Below are 20,414 nucleotides of genomic sequence, written 5' to 3'. Positions count from 1 at the left end.
AACTATTTCGGTCAACCTCTGTTTTACAAACATCTTGGAATATAGGGCGTAACATTGAAGCCGGATCCGCAACTCTTCCCAAAAGTAAGTTGTAGGTTTCACAGAAGTCAGGAAATGGTTCTTCCTTCAAACCAGAAACCCAAAGAAAAGCACCGTTTCACTCCCTGGATGTTAAGTGTATCCTGAGATACCTTAACAAAGCACTGGATGAAGTCCTTGGCCATGTTTATTATTTTTCAGGGGCCAAGAAAGGATTAAGGGGCTACTAAATCCACAATCGCTAGATCCTTTAGGATGGCCATATTTTTTGCCTATTCTGCTTCTGACTGTAATCCCCATCAAGAAACACTCTACAAGAACCATAGCTACCTCTTAGGCGGAAAGAGTGAATGTCTTTATTGATCAAATCTGCAAGGCAGTAGTCTGGTCATCTCCTTCCACCTTCGTTAAGCACTGCAGGATGAATTTAGGACTCTGTGATCTTTCCTTTGGGAGAAAGGTTCTTTCAGCGGTGGTCCCTCCCTAGGGATTTCTTCTATTTTACTCTCTCTGTATGGTGCTGTCATGGTGAAAAGAAAAGATAATTGCTTACTCGTAATTTGATTTTCCAGAACCATGACCACACCGTCCTACTTCCATCCGTTATATTTCTGGTGATAAATGGCTTTCCTCTTTTTCACACAAAAAAATTGTATATAATAGTATATGTTGAAGAATAATTGATATTTTGTATGTATACAGTATATGTCTGTTAACTTTTGTGCTCTGTAAGCACACAGGGGAAGTGGAGAGGTACCGCCCCTTTTATTTCGATAGGTTTCCTGTTCCTGGGGGCGGATACTCTCTCTATTTAGGGTGCTTTCATAGTTCTGGAAAATCAAATTATTGGTAAGCAATTATTATCTTTTATTTTATTTTAAAATATTGAAGTCTTAATAGGGATTGAGAACAGTTTTGACCTGCTAATACTTTCAATTTATGAACCTCTCTCCTTTTCCTACCTTGTGTCATTCATCATGATATTTTGTCCTTCTAGCCTATAAATACTTTGGAGACACACAACCTCAGTACCTTTAAGTCTTTATTCAGACATCCCCAATTTCTCTCGAATGTATGTTTGTTCATAAGTGTTTTGGATCCTATTTTATCAGTGTTTGGTCGATGTCCAGTATTACCAAACAGTGATTTTTTTTTTCACTGGTGGAAAAAACTACAATGCTTCTCCTGTTCGTTGCAAGGTTAATCATGGACAGTACACGGACCAATAGACTTATATGGGACATATTGATCAAGGATTTAGATTAAAAATTGACGTGTCACCGTGATATTTTCTGGATCACTCGGTTCACAAAAAACACAGACATGTCAACAGCCCCATAGATTATAATGGTTTATGCTCTATTCATGGTTACAACACGTACGAGACTCAAGGACGTGTGAATAAGGCCTTATTCTGATATTTATTGCTGGTTGTCAATGTCCTATTTTAATCCACATGTTCCAAATAAAGTTACTTTGTAACAGAATGCTTTTGGTGTTTTATGAATTTGACACAATTTGCTTTGTGATGTGCTATTGTGACATGGTTTTACATATGCATAATACATCATAAATCTAAGATGGGGGAATAACTGCACAAGCCAGTTTGATAGGTTTAGTATTCGGACAGTTAATCTGCCATAGGCATCAACTTATATACAAGCAGAAAAGTTCTAAAGAGGTGGGATTAATTGTCGGATTTATGTACAAGTGTCGGACACAATCAGTACGTTTTTCTTTGGTCGGGGTCGCACTTGCAAGTTCAATGCGAGAAACTCGTGTGAGTCTCTCGCATCAATACCCAGCACTGCCGCCGGCACTCGGGACCGGAGTGTGCGGCTGCATGTATTTCTATGCAGCCGCACGCTCTGGTCCCCAGTGCCGGCGGCAGTGCCAGGACTTGATGCGAGAGACTCGCATTGAACTCGGCAAGTGTGACACCGGCCTAAAAAGGGTGCTGCAGAATTAGAAAAACATTACCTATCCATTAGTTGGCTTATATGGTAGCTTTGCTCACCTGCAGTAAATGAGACTGTGTACCCTATGCATAGGATGTTAGATGTTTGTTCATGTAACAAATGTACCATTTTTGCTGCAGACAACTGATGGTTATTACTTGTTAACAGATCAAAATTAATGTTAATGTAGTTTCACCAAAAACAATTCCTAAAAAAAAAAAGACTTCAGATGTAGGAAAGCACTTATTTATTCTTTGTTCAGTGCCCATACAATGTAATGCTGGTTTCAGTTGATGCTTGTGGATTATAACTGTGCTTTCAGGATGTTTGTTTCCTCTTTTTAAACCTTGGCGTGAACATTTGCATGATCTGCGCTCTTCTCCCTGCAGAAGATCAGCTTCTACTTGCGCAAAGATTGTCAGAAAGCAGAAGCCAACAAATATGTAGTGTCTGCTGTCAGAGAGGCAATGTGCTGACCACAGGACCATGCACTGGGAGATAAAAGGGGTCAGAAAAGGGAGTCCAGAGGGCACACAACTATCCTTGGCCACGCAACATTTGGTCAACTAATATAAGAGGTAGGAAAACCTAAAGATGTCAAGTGGTGACTGTCAAATGTTGATAAGAAGTCAGTCCAGTTTAATGACAAGACTCTAAACATTGTGGTGGCAGGATATGGCATGACCTTAGACATTAGCTACAAGTGGCAGCGGCACTAGGAATGCTATGCCTCTGAGCAAGTACCGGTAGTCAGCCTGTTATAGTCAATGGCTATTCTTGCAGCTGTCCAGAAACTTCAAACACGAGATGAAATAGTGTAGAAATAGAGTAGAACATTTTTTTTCCACCATTGGCACTTCATTCCAGCAATCTGCTGGGTCAGAGAGGTTGGACTCTTGAAAATTGTACATTAATATTCTAGGAATATGCCATCAAATTGTACTCCCAGCTGGAGCAAATCTAATATATAATTGCCTAGAATACTACTTCCTGCAATTTGTGCCAACTTCCGTGGCTTTGTCCGGAGCTAATGTCCGGAGCTAATGTACGGAGCTAATGTCCGGAGATTAATTGCCTAGAATACTACTTCCTGCAATTTGTGCCAACTTCCGTGGCTTTGTCCGGAGCTAATGTCTGGAGCTAATGTGCGGAGATAATGTCCGGAGCTAATGTCCGGAGATAAGTGACGTCAACAGTGTCCAGTGTCTGATTGGTTGCCGCCTGCTGCGAGCGAGCGAGCAATCAGAAACGTGCCGTACTGTGACACACTCCGCCCGCCATTTTGGTGTGATTTTTGAATTTTTACCTCACAGCAAGTTTCTACTGCGTGGAGGCGGGCCCAGTGACGTTGCTCTTCAAGCTCCTGCCGAATTTCGTCAAAAAAATGATAATACCATTTACCAAAACTATATATATTTAGTTGTGAAGTGGTTCAGTGACATTTTCACACCAATTTTGAACTTTTGTTTGGTGTTTTCTCCATATACTGCCTATTATTTTTGTTCTTTCTTACTATTATTTATTAATTGTATTATTCTTACATTTGAATAAATAAAGTATATATGGATTCTAGACTCCCGATTCTTTAGAATCGGGCTGCCATCTAGTACTTAATAAATTCATGGGAATTACCTTGAGAAGGATTCAGTGCTTTGTAACAGATCAATAGTCATACATTTTCTGTTCCTTCATACACGTTAAAATTATTTGCTGTCACTTCCTCCACTATGGGGCCAGATTTAAATTCAATATGGTTTCCATTTAGGCCACTGGGAACCGTATTGTAGTAGTGGAAACATTGACAGTAAATTTAAATGTAATATGTCACAGCAGGTATTCCTGTTGTAACCTGAAGGACACATTGCGGCACAAAACCACATGTTTGTCTAATATGGCACAATCGAGATGTCTGTAAAGCAACCCTACTACCCGCTATGACTGAAGGATTGCATATATCGTGTTTATGTGAAAAGTCTTGGCGCCGCATGAAAATGACGGTATAGGCACATGGTTTCCATTGTTCCCCCATTTCAAATATACAGTTCTTGATATGGTGAAGATGAATCACACTAGGAAAATAAGTCCAGGATGATTTTACTGTAGCCTTATCTGTTAATACTCTACAGTGACGGCTTTCGTTCTGAGGTATTCATGAAGAGCTTCCTCCCCTGCAGTAAAGAAATACAAGTTTTGATCAGCCATTGTGATTTTTTTCAAATTGCTGAAAATCTGAACTTTTACATGTTTAAAAATAGCTTCCAAAAAAGCTTAAAAAATCCACAATGCACAATACTTAAAATTAATTTACCATTTCATCACCAAAGCAACCTCTTGACGCTAAAGGGGTATTCTTATCTGAACCACAATCCCATTTTTTTGAGAAAGGGGCACAGGCCCGCAAAGTTGTAATACACTTGGTTAGTATTTCCATTGATTGGTAAGAGAATTTCATCCACATATCCACTGACATAAGGACCACCCATTGTGACAATAGATGTAGGGCACATTGGTGGGATCCACCTCTACTATACAATTATATCAAATCCTGTGGATACACTATAAACGTACGAGGTAGGAGCACCCATTCAAGGATATCCGTCACCAGATTTCACAGTACAAACCGCATACCTTAATAAACAAATCTTTTAGACCTGATAAGACTTGTGCACTTGCTGTAACAATCCATGTCAGACTGGCCATTTAATTCTTTTTCAAAATTCACTGCTTAATATGAAAATACAACCCCAATTCCCAAAAGTTGTGACTCTCTGTAAAATGCAAAGAAAAGAACAATGCGACGATGTGGAAATCTCTTATAGATAAATTTTTATGAAGAACAGAACATAGATCAAAGATCAGAAGGTGAGAATTAGACATTTTTACATTTCATTTGAAAAAATGAATTCATTTGGAAAATGACGGCAGCAACACATTTAAAAAAAAGTCCAATCTGTATTATCCCCTTTTCTTTTTACAACAGTCTGTAAGGCTATGTGCACACGTTCAGGAATTCATGCAGAAAATTCCTGTGAAAATCCGAACATTTCTGCCAGATTTCCGCTTGAAATCCGCATGCGTTTTTTTGTGCGGTTTTGACGCGTTTTTTTGCACGGTTTTTCCCGGACATTTCCCAATGCATTAGACAGTGGGAAATCCGCGAAAAAAAACGCAAAATTAATGAGCAGGTTCATTATTTTTCCGCAATGCGTTTTTCATGCGGAAAAACGCACATCATGTGCACAGAAATTGCGGATTCCATTATAAAGGATGGGATGCTTAATGTATGCAGATTATTTGCGGTTTTATAGCGTTTTTATAGCGAAAAAACGCTTAAAAACCGCAAATAATCTGCAACGTGTGCACATAGCCTAAGGGTATGTGCACACGTTAGGATTTCTTGCAGAAATTTTCCTGACAAAAACCGGACATTTCTGCCAGAAATCTGCATGCGTTTTTACTGCGATTTTACTGCGATTTTGACGCGTTTTTGATGCGTTTTTGGTGCGTTTTTTCCCAAATGCATAGAATTGCGGGAAAAATGCAGAAAATCCGCAAAAATAATGAACATGCTCTTTTTTTTACCGCGATGCGTTTTTTTCGCGGAAAAAAACGCATCCATGTGCACAAAACATGCAGAATGCATTCTAAATGATAGAATGCATAATGTATGCGTTTTTAATGAGTTTTTATAGCATTTTTAGCGCGAAAAAACGCGAAAAAAACGAGAAAAAACCTGAACGTGTGCACATGGCCTAAATGTTCCTCTTTGCAATATGCTTTAACTTGCATTTGTCGGTTGCATGGCGAACTATGTTCACAGACCATGATTTCTGGAAGCATTTCTGACCGAATCATGCCTGTTTTTGCATGACCAAATCGTTATTTTTGCATGACCGAATCAAGCCTGTTTTTAATGCAGTGCACCAAGCATCCAATATTGATGTTTGGCTTTCTTCTTTGCACACATGGATTTCTCCAGAAATGCTGAATCTTTTCATGATATGGGCTGTAGCTGGTGGGACTCCTAAAATTGTTCCACAATTTTTAGACGCGGTGAAGCTCTGACCATCTTTGCTTCTGAGAGACTCTGCCTCTGTAATATCCTCTTTTAGTACACAGCCATGTGAGTTTATCAGTACCGCTTACTGTTCCAGCCTTTTGCTAACTCTATCCCAACTTTTTTGAGAAATGTTGCTGCCATCAATGTCTAAATGAGTTAATTTTTTTCAAATCAAATGGAAAAATTACTTTTCAACTTCTGATCTGTATTTAAGTCTGTTGTGAAGAAAATTACTGTAAAACATTTCTCAATCATTGTATTTTTGCTTTCTTTACATTTTACACAGCATCTCAATTTTTTTAGAATTGTGGCTGTAGAGCTAGCTAGTCTCATGACATGCTCATTTCAATATAAGGTTTATACAGACATTTTTTTTTAAACAAACAGAGTTTAAGAGCATAATAAAAGGAAAGGTTGTACATATCTTTGAAGGAGCAGCATAAACATACCCCTCCTCCCCCAACCTTACCCTCTTCCCTAACTCTGCACTCATTTAGTAAGTCAAGGTTTCAAGGTATAGGAGTGGATCTGCTGACTGTCTGAAGAAGGTACCACTGAGTGTTTATACAGACATTCTTATTTGAATTTTCAAAGGAAGTACACTGGCCTCATCAGGTCTAAGTGATTTATTTAATCATATTTGCAGTTTCTTTTATGAAATTGGGAGATTGTAGCTCGACTCTATATTATAATATAGACTAGTATGTAAAGTGAGTAATGCAATACTATTACAAGATACTTATCTGATATATTTCTGCATATAAACAAGCAAAGATTTGAGTAACATATCTATATATATAATTGTCTAAGGTCCACTTCCGTCTGTTTGTCTGTCATGGAAATCCCGTGTCGCTGATTGGTCGCAGCCGGCTGGGCACGACCAATCAGCAACAGGCACAGGCCGGCCCCGAATTGGCCCCTCCCTACTCCCCTCCAGTCAGTGCCCCCTCCATACTCCCCTCCAGTCAGCGCCCACCTAGCGTTTTAGCAGTCCGTTAAACGGACTGCGTTATACCGCGGCATAACGCTGCCATTAACCCTGTAAGTGTGACCAACTTTTTACTATTGATGCTGCTTATGCAGCATCAATAGTAAAAACATATAATGTTAAAAATAATTAAAAACAATAAATTATATTCTCACCTTTCGGTGTCCGCAGCAGCCTTTCCAGCTCCTTGCGACGCTCCGGTCCCAAGAATGCATTGCAGCAATGACCCCAGATGACGTAGCGGGCTCGCGAGACCGCTACATCATCACGGGTTATTGCCAGGTGAGTATATAACTATTTTTTATTTTAATTCTTTTTTTAACAGGGATATGGTGCCCACATTGCTATATACTGCGTGGGCTGTGTTATATACTGCGTGGGCTGTGCTAAATACTATGTGGGCTGTGTTATATACTGCGTGGCTGTGCTATGTACTGCGTGGGCTGTGTTATACACTGCGTGGGCTGTGCTATATACTGCATGGGCTGTGTTATATACTGCGTGGCTGTGCTATATACTACGTGGGCTGTGTTATATGCTGCGTGGGCTGTGAGACTCTTTCACCCGGGGCCCTCAAAAACCTGGAGATGGCCCTGGCTTCACTGATTGGTCGCGCCCGGCCGACCGCGAACAATCAGTGACAGACCCAGTCCGGCCGCGATTTGGCGCCTGATTTGAACCACGCTTCGCTAATTGGTCATGCCCGGCCGGCCGAATCCTGTGTATTCATTGCATTATTCTGAAATCTTCATAAATAAACTACATACATATTCTAGAATACCCGATGCGTTAGAATCGGGCCACCATCTAGTATGAATATAATAGGGAACTGCATATGTTACTGCCATAGAGCAATCATTATAATCACAACCAATTGCAGCGGTTCTGTATATCATGGTGATCATAGTGCTGTCCTAAATAATAATTGTAGTCTGAGAGGGACCATTCAACAATTGACATAACATTATGACCCATTAAAAACATCATTGATGATTGGTCTTAATAATGGCTGTAGGATACAGGCAGCTGGGGACATAAAAAGAATTACAATGGTTGGTGAATCAGAAAGCCTTATCTTGCAACACTTCAAGCTCCAGACAACTCCATGTTATATATGGAGGATTTGTCACTCCTGTTATCAGATTTGATAAATGTCACAAGCCAACACATGGTGCGACATTAAAATCAGCCCACGGACTGAAAACTGATCACTGTGTACAAACAGTATATCCATATTGCCGTCTCAATATAAAATGATCTTCTAGTTCATTAAATATTTACCCAAGTCCTTGCCAAATCCAGACTGTTTAAATCCTCCGAATGGTGCCGCAACGTCAGTTTTGTTGTAGGTGTTGATAAAAACAGTTCCTGCTTCCAGCTTCTCGCTCACATACATGGCCTTACTAATGTCTCTTGTGAAAACTCCGGATGCTAGCCCATATTCTGTGTTATTGGCTCGTGCTAGTACTCCATCAATGTCGCTGTATAAGACAAAAATAAAAACGGTCATATCAAAGCTGTCTGCATCTAAGGCCTGTTTTGCAGGTTATAGGATGTGGATTTAGACAAAACAAGGGGGGTGGAGGGCACCATCATCATATGAAAAACTGGGATCAACCCGGGGTATGTCCAACAGGATGTGGATTTAGGACACCTTTGGAGCATTTTTTTTTTTTTACTTAGTTGTATTTATAAATTTACTTAATCGCATTTAAAAATAATTCTTGCAATTGGGTTTTTAGAAAAAAAAAATCTATAGTCTCGGGACTGCACTGTCTATTGCTGACTGCAGAATGAGTTCACTAAGCATCCGGTCCATCCATAGGCTTGTTCTGGCTTGGAGTTTGTAATTGTTTTATCTGTCTTTACTGAGCCGCTTTTAGCTAATTCATGGGCATATCAAGGGTCTGTGATCATAAATCAACACAAAAGCTCTTCAGTACAAAACAGATAAAAAAAAGTTGCAAACTGCACTTGGAATATGCTCACTGATATATTTTTATTTATCTCATTCTGCAGCCGGCAATATAGCGTTCAAACAAACTATAAAGGGCAATTATTTTTATGAAATACAATTGGAAAAAATGATTTTCAACCCAAAACAAATGTCCCAAAAGGTATCCATATCTTCTAACAGTGGGTATGTAACAGCCTCAATGCTACATAAAACTTTGCCAGCATGCGTTTCGAGGATGATTTTGTTTAAGTGCTCCAGAAATATAGGCCACGCAAGAGTGAAGTTTATGGGGAAGTTGGGTATATAACATCTGGTTGCTTTGCTCAGTTATGCCATGTGTATGGCCAGCTCTAACTAGCCTGTGCAATTTCCTTTTTAAGGTGATCATTAACTCTGTATCACACAATAATATTTTCCAATATATCTGGAAAATGATTTTATGTCAACCAAATAAGAAGACCTACCCATCTTTAAATTTGGAGATGACCATTACTGGTCCAAAGGATTCTTCTTCTGCTATGTACATATAGTCTTCCACGTTTGTGAATACGGTTGGTTCCATGAAGAAACCTAAAATGTTTGAGAATCAAGGTGTTTATGATCAGATAAAACCAGTATCCCATTTTTGTATACTTTATTTTCTAAATGATTCAGTCACCAATGGAAATGACGGAATTTCAATTTTCCCAACAGTACATAAAACACAATAAGAGTGGATTCGCTCATTTTTTTCCAAATCTAAAACTTAACATACCAATTCCCTAACGTATCCTAGAAACCATGTTTTTCACCTGGCCGAGGCACTTGTCTGGCTCCATAAACCAAAGTTGCTCCTTCCTTGACTCCAGTTTTGCAGTATTCCAGCAGCTTGTCTAAGTGTGCTTTGTGGTTCTGAGGTCCATGGTCGGTAGACCTGTCCAGAGGGTCTCCTATCTTCATCTTCTTAATTTCTTCCACCTGAAGAATGGACAGAATGCTTTGTAATACATTTTATTCAATATTCAAAAGCAAGCACGGGGAAACTGGAGAAGCCCTCACCATAATGCAGTGTTCCCCAACTCCGGTCCTCAAGAGCCACCAACAGGTCATGTTTTCAGGATTTCCTTAGTATTGCAAAGGTGATAATTGCATCACCTGGACAGGCAAGCATTCAGTCACCTGTGCAATACTAAGGAAATCCTAAAAACATGACCTGTTGGTGGCTCTTGAGGACCGAAGTTGGGGAACACTTCCATAAGGGGATGAAGTCTATTCTAATGAATTCATAGTTTATTTTTATAAAGTTAACACAATACAAAGTGAATAACAATGAACAAAAGAAAATGATTGCAAACTAACCACAGATCTTCTGTGGATGTAGGCCTCTACAAATCCTTCTGTCTCTTCATGTAATTCCAGACATGATCTATGATATTGAAATCAGAGCTCGGTGGGACCATATCACTTCCAGGACTCTTTGTTTATTTTGCAGTAGGACAACAACCCCATACACACAGGGAATGCCACTAAGAACTATCTTCCACGTAAAGGGAAAAAGAGTCCTGGATGTGATGATATGGCCCACACATCACCATGATCTCAATATCATTGTGTCAGTGTCAATTTACATCAGGGATAGGGAACCTTTTTTCTGCCAAGGACCATTTGGATATTTCTACCATCCTTCGGGGGCCATACAAAATTATCATCTTAAAAATTACCTTGCTACATTTGGTCAAACATTTATTTAACTCACCCCTAAGGTGATGGCTGGGGCTGCTTCTCTTTAGTACAGCTGTGCTGTTAGGTGGTATGGACGATTTTGCTACTCGTAACTACTTTTCCAGGTTTCCGTCAATATGGAGTGCAGGTGAGTCTTTTCATGATACGTTTTGTAAAGAATTTGCAGCAGTGAGTCGTACCGAACACAGATGTATGTTGCACTGTATGTCTAGTTACAGTGGGAAATCCATCACTGCTCACATTATATTTATAAACCTCAAACAGTTGGAACTTTGCAGTATACATCACATAAGAGACACAGACTGCTGTAAATACATCACAAAGGATACACCAAAACTGCTGTATATACATCACATAGAATACACAAAGACTTCTTTATATACATCACATAGGAGACACCAATGCTGCTGTTGCTGTATATACATCACACAGGAGACAACGAGGTTGCTGTATATACATCACACAGGAGACAACGAGGCTGCTGTACATATATCACATATGAGACACTGCTGCTGGGGCATACACATGACAGGGGACACAGGTGCTGGGGCATACACATGACAGGAGACACCTGGCGTTTACGGGCCACCCATGGTTTACCTGAAGAGATAGAAGGATTTGCACAAGTCTACATCCAAAGAAGATCAGTGTTTCCCCCCATGTATTCGATATACTACCTTGGGTGCCATTATCTTGGACACCATTCCTGTTGATAGTTGGTATTGCATAGATTCTGTATATTCCCATATCTGCAGCTCCACATTATGTGTATGACATAAGGTTTCTATATTTGAATTTGTGGATTCCTATTACATGTTCTTTTTCCACTTAACCTACCTCATACCTAATCTTTAGATATTGTAGTGACATTTTTATATGATGTTTGTCATTTTTTGGGCATTGTTTAAACAATTTGTGATTGGAAATGTTGTCTATGTATCTGATTGATGTCAGTTTGTTTCCCTTGCAGAGCTGCAGTGATATCTGTACACAACTAACACTGCCGTTATGTGTGGTTCACATTATATATAAGGTACAGTGTACTATACAAGATTAGGCTCATAAAGGCAAGTATATTATCTAGTTTGATTTCTTTTGTGTAGTTTCCAAATTCAAGGTTGTTTTAATATTATTTAGTGCTATTCAAAATGTTTCCAGTGAAACTCAATTGCTTCTGCTCACGTTCATTCAAAAGTGTTCTGACTACTGACTGATGATAGCTACTTTTGTGATCCACTTAGAAGTATAGGCACCACCTAAATATCATTTAAAATAGCATCTAAACTTTATAATAGGCATTTTAAAAACGATGATCAAGGGAAAATGGACACGAACTGCTAAGATAACATTATAGTGTACACTTACCACTCTTCTAACAAATTCATCATGTATAGATTCTTCAACAAAAAGCCTACCAGCTGCAATGCAGTTTTCCCCTTTGTTGAAGTATACCGCTCCCATACCCTGTAATAAAAAAAAAAGAGAGAGAATATAATCAATGGGCATTGTGGGTATATGGATACTAAAATAGTCAACCTCTTCTGCTGTGTTTTCCATAATATGTTCTGCAAAAAAACATATACATTAAAGGGGTATTCCCATCGCATACTTTTATGGCACATCTGCAGGATATGTTTAATAACAGTGGGTCTCGTCAAAAGGACCTGCATCTGTCTCAAAAAGATGGCCCCGTTGGGCATTGTCAGTAAAGAGGCGGTTGGAATTTCTCACACAAATGCCCGTTAAAAGTTTAGATTATTCACATAACTTTTCACAAAATGAAACATTGTATTTACATGACTTGTATTATGCATTTTTCACCATTTTCACATTCATGTTTCATCGCTAGTTTTCATTTGTTTTTGAGCTACTGGATGGAGACATTGACTTAAGATTTGTCTTGATGATTTGGGGCCAAAGACTGCAATAGGATTTCTGGTGAAGGAATGCCACAGCTCATTATCAATTAGAAAAGCTGCAGCATCAAGCATCAGCTTCGGCAGTTTTAGTGGAGCTGAGCAAACCTGGCAAGAATATGGTAAAAGTCATACAATTTTAGCAGAACTCCTCGTTTCGCAAAAATGTTGACATTTTCAAAGCTCTTTTTTTTTCCTTTAAACTATCTTTATTTGATGAGACAAAACAGACATACAAATTATAGTCATCGAATCTCCATAACATGCACCAACGCAACCAGTACAGTAGTCCACATCATCATAACTGTCGAATCCTTCCCATTACTGTTTTTTTCTGTCACGACAATTAATTCAACAGATTCTATTTTTAACTCAACATGCAAAAAAATACAAAACACTGTGCATAAATCCATATATGAATAGATGTAAATGTGTGAATCCATTAGACATTTGTAGTAATCCTGTTGTCCCCTTAAGCTGCTCCATATTATACCATGAAGTATGTCAAAATACTTTTATCATAGAATGCTACAGTTGGAAGGGACCTCCAGGGTCATCGTGTCCAACTCTCTGCTTAATGCAGGATTCACTAAAGTTGTGCTCAAAACTTTACATGCCCCGGCAGAATTTTTGCTTTCTTGGCCTTTTTTCAGAGCATATGAATGATAACATCAAAACTTTTTCTCCGCTCATGGTTAGTGGGTTGGGTAAAGCCATTTATTGTCAAACTACTGTGTTTTCTCTTTTTAAATCATAATGACAACCCAAAGCATCCAAATGACCCTGATCAAAAGTTTACATACCCCATTTCTTAATACCGTGTATTGCCCCCTTTAACATCAATGACAGCTTGAAGTCTTTTGTGATAATTGTGGATGAGGTTCCTTATTTTCATAGATGGTTAAGCTGCCCACTCTTCTTGGCAAAAAGCCTCCAGTTCCTGTAAATTCTTGGGCTGTCTAGCATGAACTGCGTGCTTGAGATCTCCCCAGAGTGACTGAATGATATTGAGGGGAAGAGACTGAGATGGCCACTCCAGAACCTTCACTTTATTCTGCTGTAGCCAATGACAGGTCGACTTGGCCTTGTGTTTTGGATCATTGTCATGTTGGAATGTCCAAGTACGTCCCATGCACAGCTTTTGGGCTGATGAGTGCAAATTTGCCTCCAGTATTTGTTGATAACGTGCTGCATTCATCTTTCCTTCAACTTTGACCAAGTTTCCTGTGCCTTTGTAGCTGACACATCCCCAAAACATCAGCGATCCACCTCCGTGCTTTACAGTGGAAATGGTGTTCCTTTCATCCTAGGCCTTGTTGACCTCTCTACAAATGTAATGTTTATGGTTGTGGCTAAAACGTTCAATTTTGGTCTCATTACTCCAAATTACCTTGTTCCAGAAGTTTTGAGGCTTTTCTCTGTGCTGTTTTGGTATTGTAGGCAAGATACTTTGTGGCACTTGCACGGTAATGGCTTTCTTCTCTCGACTCGACCAAGCAGCCCATTTTTCCTCAAGTGCCTCCTTATTGTGCATCTTGAAAACAGTGACACCGCTAGTTTTCAGAGAGTCCTGTATTTCAGCTGATGTTATTTGTGGGTTTTTCTGTGAATTCCGAACAATTTTCCTGGCAGTTGTGGATGACATATTTGTTGGTCTACCTCACCGTGGTTTTGTTTTTACAGAGCCCCTGATTTTCCATTTGTTAATCACAGTTTGAATGCTGCTGACTAGCATTATCAGTTCCTTGGATATCTTTTTGCATCCCTTTCCTTTTTATACAGTTCAACTACCTTTCTTGTAGATCTGTTGACAATTCTTTTGCTTTCCCTGTGACTCACAATCCAGAAATGTCAGTGGCTGGATGAAAGATGCAAGAGTCTGTCTGGATTACAAAAACTCACAGCCTTTATGCACACACACTGATTACAAGCAAACAGGTCACAGGTGAGGATGTTACCTTTACTAGCCATTCAAACCCATTTGTGTCAACTTCTGTGCATGTTATCAGGTCAAAATCACCAGGGTATGTGAACTTTTGATCAGGGTCATTTGGATGTTTTGGGTTGTCATTATGATTTAAAATGAGAAAACACAGTAGTTTGACAATAAATGGCTTCACCCAACCACTGACCATGAGTGGAGAAAAAGTTTTGGTGTTATCAATCATATTCTCACATGTAAAGCACCATGGAATAAATGGCACTATAATAATAATATTCTCTGAAACAAGGCCAAGAAAGCAAAAATTCTGCCGGGGAATGTAAACTTTTGCGCACAACTGTAGCCCTTCTGAAACATGTCTGTCCAGCCTCTGTTTGAAGACTTCCATTGAAAGAGAACTCATCAGCTCTCGTGCCAGCCTGTTCCACTCATTGATCATCTGTACAGTTAAACATTTTTTTTTTAATATCTAATCTGGATCTTCTCCCTTTTTGTTTCATTCGATTGCTTCTCGTGTTTGCATGTGCAAATTAGAATAAGGATGATCCCTCCACACTGTTACATCCCTTCAGATATTTGTAGACAGCTATTAAGTGTCCTCCTAGCCTTCTGTTTTGCAAGCTAAACACTCCCAGATCTTTTAACCGTTCCTCATAGGACATAGTTTCCAGTCGGCTCACCATCCTGGTAGCTCTTCTCTGAACAGCAACATTCTCTACTGGCAGGCGATACAAAATCTGAAGCACTACTGTCTGAGCCAGGTAATATAATGGTAAATGCTTAGTATCACTGGAAAAGGAATGGGGCTGAGCAGCAGTACCATGCACAGGCACTTGTACAGAACAGCTGCAATGCCTATAGGATTTCAGGGATCAGACGTCACATTCTCATGATCTTCCCCAAGAAACATCACTTTATTGCACAATGTGATTTGGTACTATTACTGTATCTAGAATAATGTTTTATGTGCATCTGTATGTGAATAATTTACTACTGCCCTTCACACGGCTATGTGAAGATGCATTGGCACAATTGTGCATAAGCTTTCTTTGTATAACTGACTCAAAGCTATAGTTTAACGTTTAACTGTATGCTCTTTTAAATTATTTTAGCTGATCTAATATTCAATTAATGGGTGAATATGCTCACCATTCTCACAGCTTTGTCAAGATCACAGTCATTGAAGATGATCAGAGGAGATTTACCACCAAGTTCCAGTGACACCTTTTTCAGATTGCTGAGAGCACAACTATAAAACATAGAAGACCAAATGTACAGTAATACAGCAATGGATAATGGTAAATATTCAGGTTATGTATATGAAAGAAAGCTTCCTATAAACAAAGAAGGCTGAATATAAACATACCTTTTCATGATCTGCTTTCCTATTGGGGTGGATCCTGTAAAACCCAGCTTACGTACATCTGGATGTTCAGATAACCTCTGTCCCACTAGACCACCTATAGAAGCCAATGAAAATGATGGAGAATACCATGGTAAAGGCTTAACAGTTTACATGCACTTATTACAGTAATGTGGTAGAAGTATAGCATTCACTCTTATGGCCTATTCGCACTTATCATGTGTTAGCAGCTGTATAGTGGCACAAGTACTTGTCACAGGGACCCTGTGCACCATGGTAGGGTGTTACACAGTAGTGAGCACAGACAGAAGAGGGTCCCTGTGTAAGAACAATATATAGCCTATATGCGGTCCAATTATTCACAAAACCACCTTCTTTAGAGGTAGAAGTGGGCCACGTTACCTCTTGGGACCTGTCCGGCTGCTTAGGCTGTACCTATGGCATGTCTACACCTGGTGTTACGTGCAGCACCATATTTCACAGATATATTATTTCTTTATATAATTTTTTTCATTTAGAATGGTATATCTATAGGTAAAAAACACCCTATAAACAAGATAGATAAATAGACCCTGTTGTTCACGCTGGTCTTGATGAGGGGGTGTTTTGGAGTCAGACGCTCCTGATTAATTAAGGGGCACACACGTTAAGGAATCAGGGGCATTTGACAAGTGTTGTGCACTGTGCTATAAATCTTACTCCAGTCTGAGACTGGAATAAGATTTCTGGAGTAGAGAACACCACAGCTGGTGATGAATTAGATGAGCTACGCATCACGCTCCCGAAGCACCCTCATCCTCTTCCAGCTCTACCCACTGAGAGAAACTGGCCTGAAAACAGCAACATTTGCTAAATTTTTGCACAACTCTGCAGTGCACAAAAATGTTCTGCTTTTTCAAAGCAGTTAATAGCTGAATTCTAGCAAAATCACTTTGATGAATCGGGGCCATAGTATTTTATGCATGTATATTATGTGGGTTTGTATGTGACTCTTACCCGCCATTCAGAACATCTATTGAAATTGTGTTGTCATGTAAAATAAATAAATAAAACGTAAAATCACATTGGTGATTTTTAGTGATGAGCGAGTGTGCTCGTTACTCCGAGTTTTCCGAGCATGCTCAGGTGTTCTCCAAGTATCTTGGGAATCCCCACATGTATTCAGGCTGTCTGGCAGCCGCAAATCATGCAGCTGCGGGGACTCAAACCTAATCACCGAGCACGCCCAAGATACACGGAGAACAGCTGAGCATGCTCGGAAAACGCGAGTAACGAGCACACTCGCTCAACATTAGGGATTATACAGATTAAGATTCACTAATTATCCCTAGAGAATCATGACGTTTGTAAATCATCACATCTAATTTAGCATAAATTACCTGATCCAGGCAGGATATTGATGACACCTTTGGGTATACCTGCTTTGGCTGCAAGTTCTGCAAATTTTAATGCTGTTAATGGAGTCACCTGAAATAAGTAAGAATTATTATATTATGACAACAGTATCAAACAGTACACACACATACTGGACCTGGTTTCAGATCCCTATAATACATTGATAAAGTACCTGTGCAGGTTTCAAAACTAGAGTATTCCCTGCAGCCAGACATGCTGCACTTTTCCAGGCAAGCATCATCAATGGATAATTCCACGGGATAACTATGGCACAGACACTGTGGGCAGAACACACAGTTCACATACAATCAGATCATTTTACTGCTCGATATATTGTGGGTACTGGGTTAAATTTGAGAAAAAAATAAGTTTATAATAAAGCATAGACAATTTGATCATTTTCTTCAAATTGACAATCAATGCCACTTTCAACAAAGGTTGCATAAATCTATAATACAGGGAAATAACAAAGTATGTTGTAATACATCTTATTATAGAAATATGCTTTTTCCACTTATGAGCCACATCATCCCATGCCTCTGCCTCCTGGAGTTATCATCTACTCTGAAAAATAGCTCATCTTCTGGTCAAAGACAGACAGGCTGACAGCACAGTGAGGTGTCAGGTTATATCTCCTAATATAATCTATGGAGAGGGGAGAGAGGCATAGTTTGGAGAGTAGTGAGAAAAAGTAAAGGTAATGGTAATCTCCAAAAGATTAAAAACACAACGACTTTCGGTGACCGCTCATCAGTCCGGCACTTGTGCTGCCCTCGTGAGAACCGGCCGCTGTGAAATGAAGGTAACCTTACTGAAGTCACCTCAGGTCACAGTGGCTGGGTCTCTCTGCACTCCGCGAAACCCGGCAGAGGCTGCTGCTCCAGTCTATGGATCTGCATTCTCTGAATAAAGCTCCATAGACTGGATAAACAATCGTCTTGGGACCTCCATTTGTATTACGGCAGAATCTATGGATTATTATATTTTAATAAATGGGGTAAAGAAGGAAATTGTTGGGGAGTTCTTTTCCAATAAAGATTTTTTTTCTGTTTTTTTTTTTTGTTTCAAATAATGATTTTTTGTGTGTGTTTACTTCTCTTTTTACTTACTGGGTTAGTAATGGGAGTGTCTGATAGACACCTCTCCATTGCTAACCTGTGGGCTTTATGTCAGTGCACATTACACAGCTGACATCAACCCACAATCCCATTACCCAGATTGTCACCACACCAGGGCAATCTGGAAGAACCGCAGCAAAGTGCCAGAATTGGCACTTCTAATGGATGTGCTATTTCTTGGATGGGTGAGGGCTGGTCTTATTAGGCTCGGACGGGGCCAATATCTATGACCCTTCTCAGCCTATTAATATCAGTCCCCAGCTGTCTGCTTTTCCTTAGCTGGTTATTAAGATTAGGGGGGACCCCACTTCATTTTTTAAGGGTCCCCCATTTTTAATAACCAGCAAAGGCAAAGCAGACACCTGGGTGTTATGATTAGGTAATTCAGTACCACAATGGACATAGAAGTCAGAGCACATACAGTGATCTGACAATAACCCAAAAACATAGAACGAGCTCTGAGACGTGGGAACTCTGCTGACCGCAATCCCTAATCCTCTCCAACCACACTAGAGGCAGCCGTGGATTGCGCCTAACGCTCCCTATGCAACTCGGCACAGCCTGAGAAACTAGCTAGCCTGAAGATAGAAAATAAGCCTACCTTGCCTCAGAGAAATACCCCAATGGAAAATGCAGCCCCCCACATATAATGACTGTGAGTTAAGATGAAAAGACAAACGTAGAGATGAAATAGATTTAGCAAAGTGAGGCCCGACTTTCTGAACAGAGCGAGGATAGGAAAGGTAACTTTGCGGTCAACACAAAACCCTACAAACAACCACGCAAAGGGGGCAAAAAGACCCTCCGTACCGACTAACGGCACGGAGGTACACCCTCTGCGTCCCAGAGCTTCCAGCAAGCAAGAAAAACCAAATAAGCAAGCTGGAAAGAAAAAACAGCAAACAAAAATAACACAAGCGAAACTTAGCTATGCAGAGCAGCAGGCCACAGGAACGATCCAGGAGGAAGCAAGTCCAATACTAGAACATTGACTGGAGGCCAGGATCAGAGCACCAGGTGGAGTTAAATAGAGCAGCACCTAACGACTTCACCACATCACTTGAGGAAGGAAACTCAGAAGCCGCAGTACCACTCTCCTCCACCAACGGAAGCTCACAGACAGAATCAGCCGAAGTACCACTTGTGACCACAGGAGGGAGCTCTGCCACAGAATTCACAACACCTGGGATCTTATATTAATAGACTGAGAAGGTCTTTGGATATTGGCCCCTTCCCAGCATAATCAGACCAGCATACAGCTGTTTGCTTTCCTTAGGATGGTTATAAAAATAGGGGGGACCCCACGTCATTTTTTTATTGAGTATTTTTCATTTATTTATTTGTGGTCCACCCTATTTTCAATAATCAGCCAAGGTAAGGTAGACAGCTGGGGCTGGTATTTTAGGCTGGGAAGGTCCATGGATATTTTTCCCTCCCCAGCCTAAAAAAAGCAGCCCGCAGCCACCGCAGAAAAGGTGCATCCATTAGATGCGCCAATTATGGCACTTTGTCTGGCTCTTGCCTCTTGCCCTGGTGCGTTAGCAAATGGGGTAATTTGGTGTTCATATCAGTTGTGTAATGTTTGCTGACATCAAGCCCAGAGGTTAGTAATGGAGCAGCATCTATCAGACCCCGACATTATTAACCTGGTAAATGAATATTTAAAAAAAAGTACAGACATACAAGAAAAATACTTTAGGCTGCTATTTTTAGGTTGGGGAGGGCCAAATATCCATGGCCCTTTCCAGCCTGAGAATACCAGCCCACATTGGTCTACTTTACCTTGGCTGGATAGCAAAAATAGATCCCACGTAGTTTTTTAAAATGATTTATTTAAATCATTTAAATAACAGCATGGGTACCCCTGTATTTTTGATAACCAGCCAAGATAAAGCTGACAGGTGAGGGCTGCAGCTTGCAGCAGACTGCTTTCCATGTGCTTGTTATCAAAAATAG

The 20,414-nt window shown here is 40.0% G+C and overlaps 1 protein-coding gene across 1 annotated transcript in view; it reads right to left on the bottom strand.

The window, feature by feature from the left end:
* Window positions 1-2,227: 2,227 nt before the first annotated feature.
* Window positions 2,228-20,414, bottom strand: part of ALDH1L2 (aldehyde dehydrogenase 1 family member L2) — a 109,757-nt gene continuing 91,570 nt past the window's right edge. Inside the window, exons 15-23 of the mRNA XM_069764215.1 lie at window positions 17,513-17,618; window positions 17,325-17,412; window positions 15,949-16,042; window positions 15,732-15,831; window positions 12,090-12,188; window positions 9,794-9,959; window positions 9,467-9,572; window positions 8,327-8,526; window positions 2,228-4,165 (exon numbers count right to left, since the gene is read on the bottom strand). Coding sequence (XP_069620316.1) covers window positions 4,110-4,165; window positions 8,327-8,526; window positions 9,467-9,572; window positions 9,794-9,959; window positions 12,090-12,188; window positions 15,732-15,831; window positions 15,949-16,042; window positions 17,325-17,412; window positions 17,513-17,618 — 1,015 coding nt within the window. The 3' untranslated portion in view covers window positions 2,228-4,109. The remainder of the gene's footprint in view (window positions 4,166-8,326; window positions 8,527-9,466; window positions 9,573-9,793; window positions 9,960-12,089; window positions 12,189-15,731; window positions 15,832-15,948; window positions 16,043-17,324; window positions 17,413-17,512; window positions 17,619-20,414) is intronic.

The sequence above is a fragment of the Ranitomeya imitator genome, chromosome 4 (genome assembly GCF_032444005.1).
Source record: "Ranitomeya imitator isolate aRanImi1 chromosome 4, aRanImi1.pri, whole genome shotgun sequence".
In the NCBI taxonomy this organism is placed as follows: Eukaryota; Metazoa; Chordata; class Amphibia; order Anura; family Dendrobatidae; genus Ranitomeya; species Ranitomeya imitator.
Note: the sequence above shows the minus strand (reverse complement) of the source record. Positions and strands in the feature narration are given on the sequence as shown.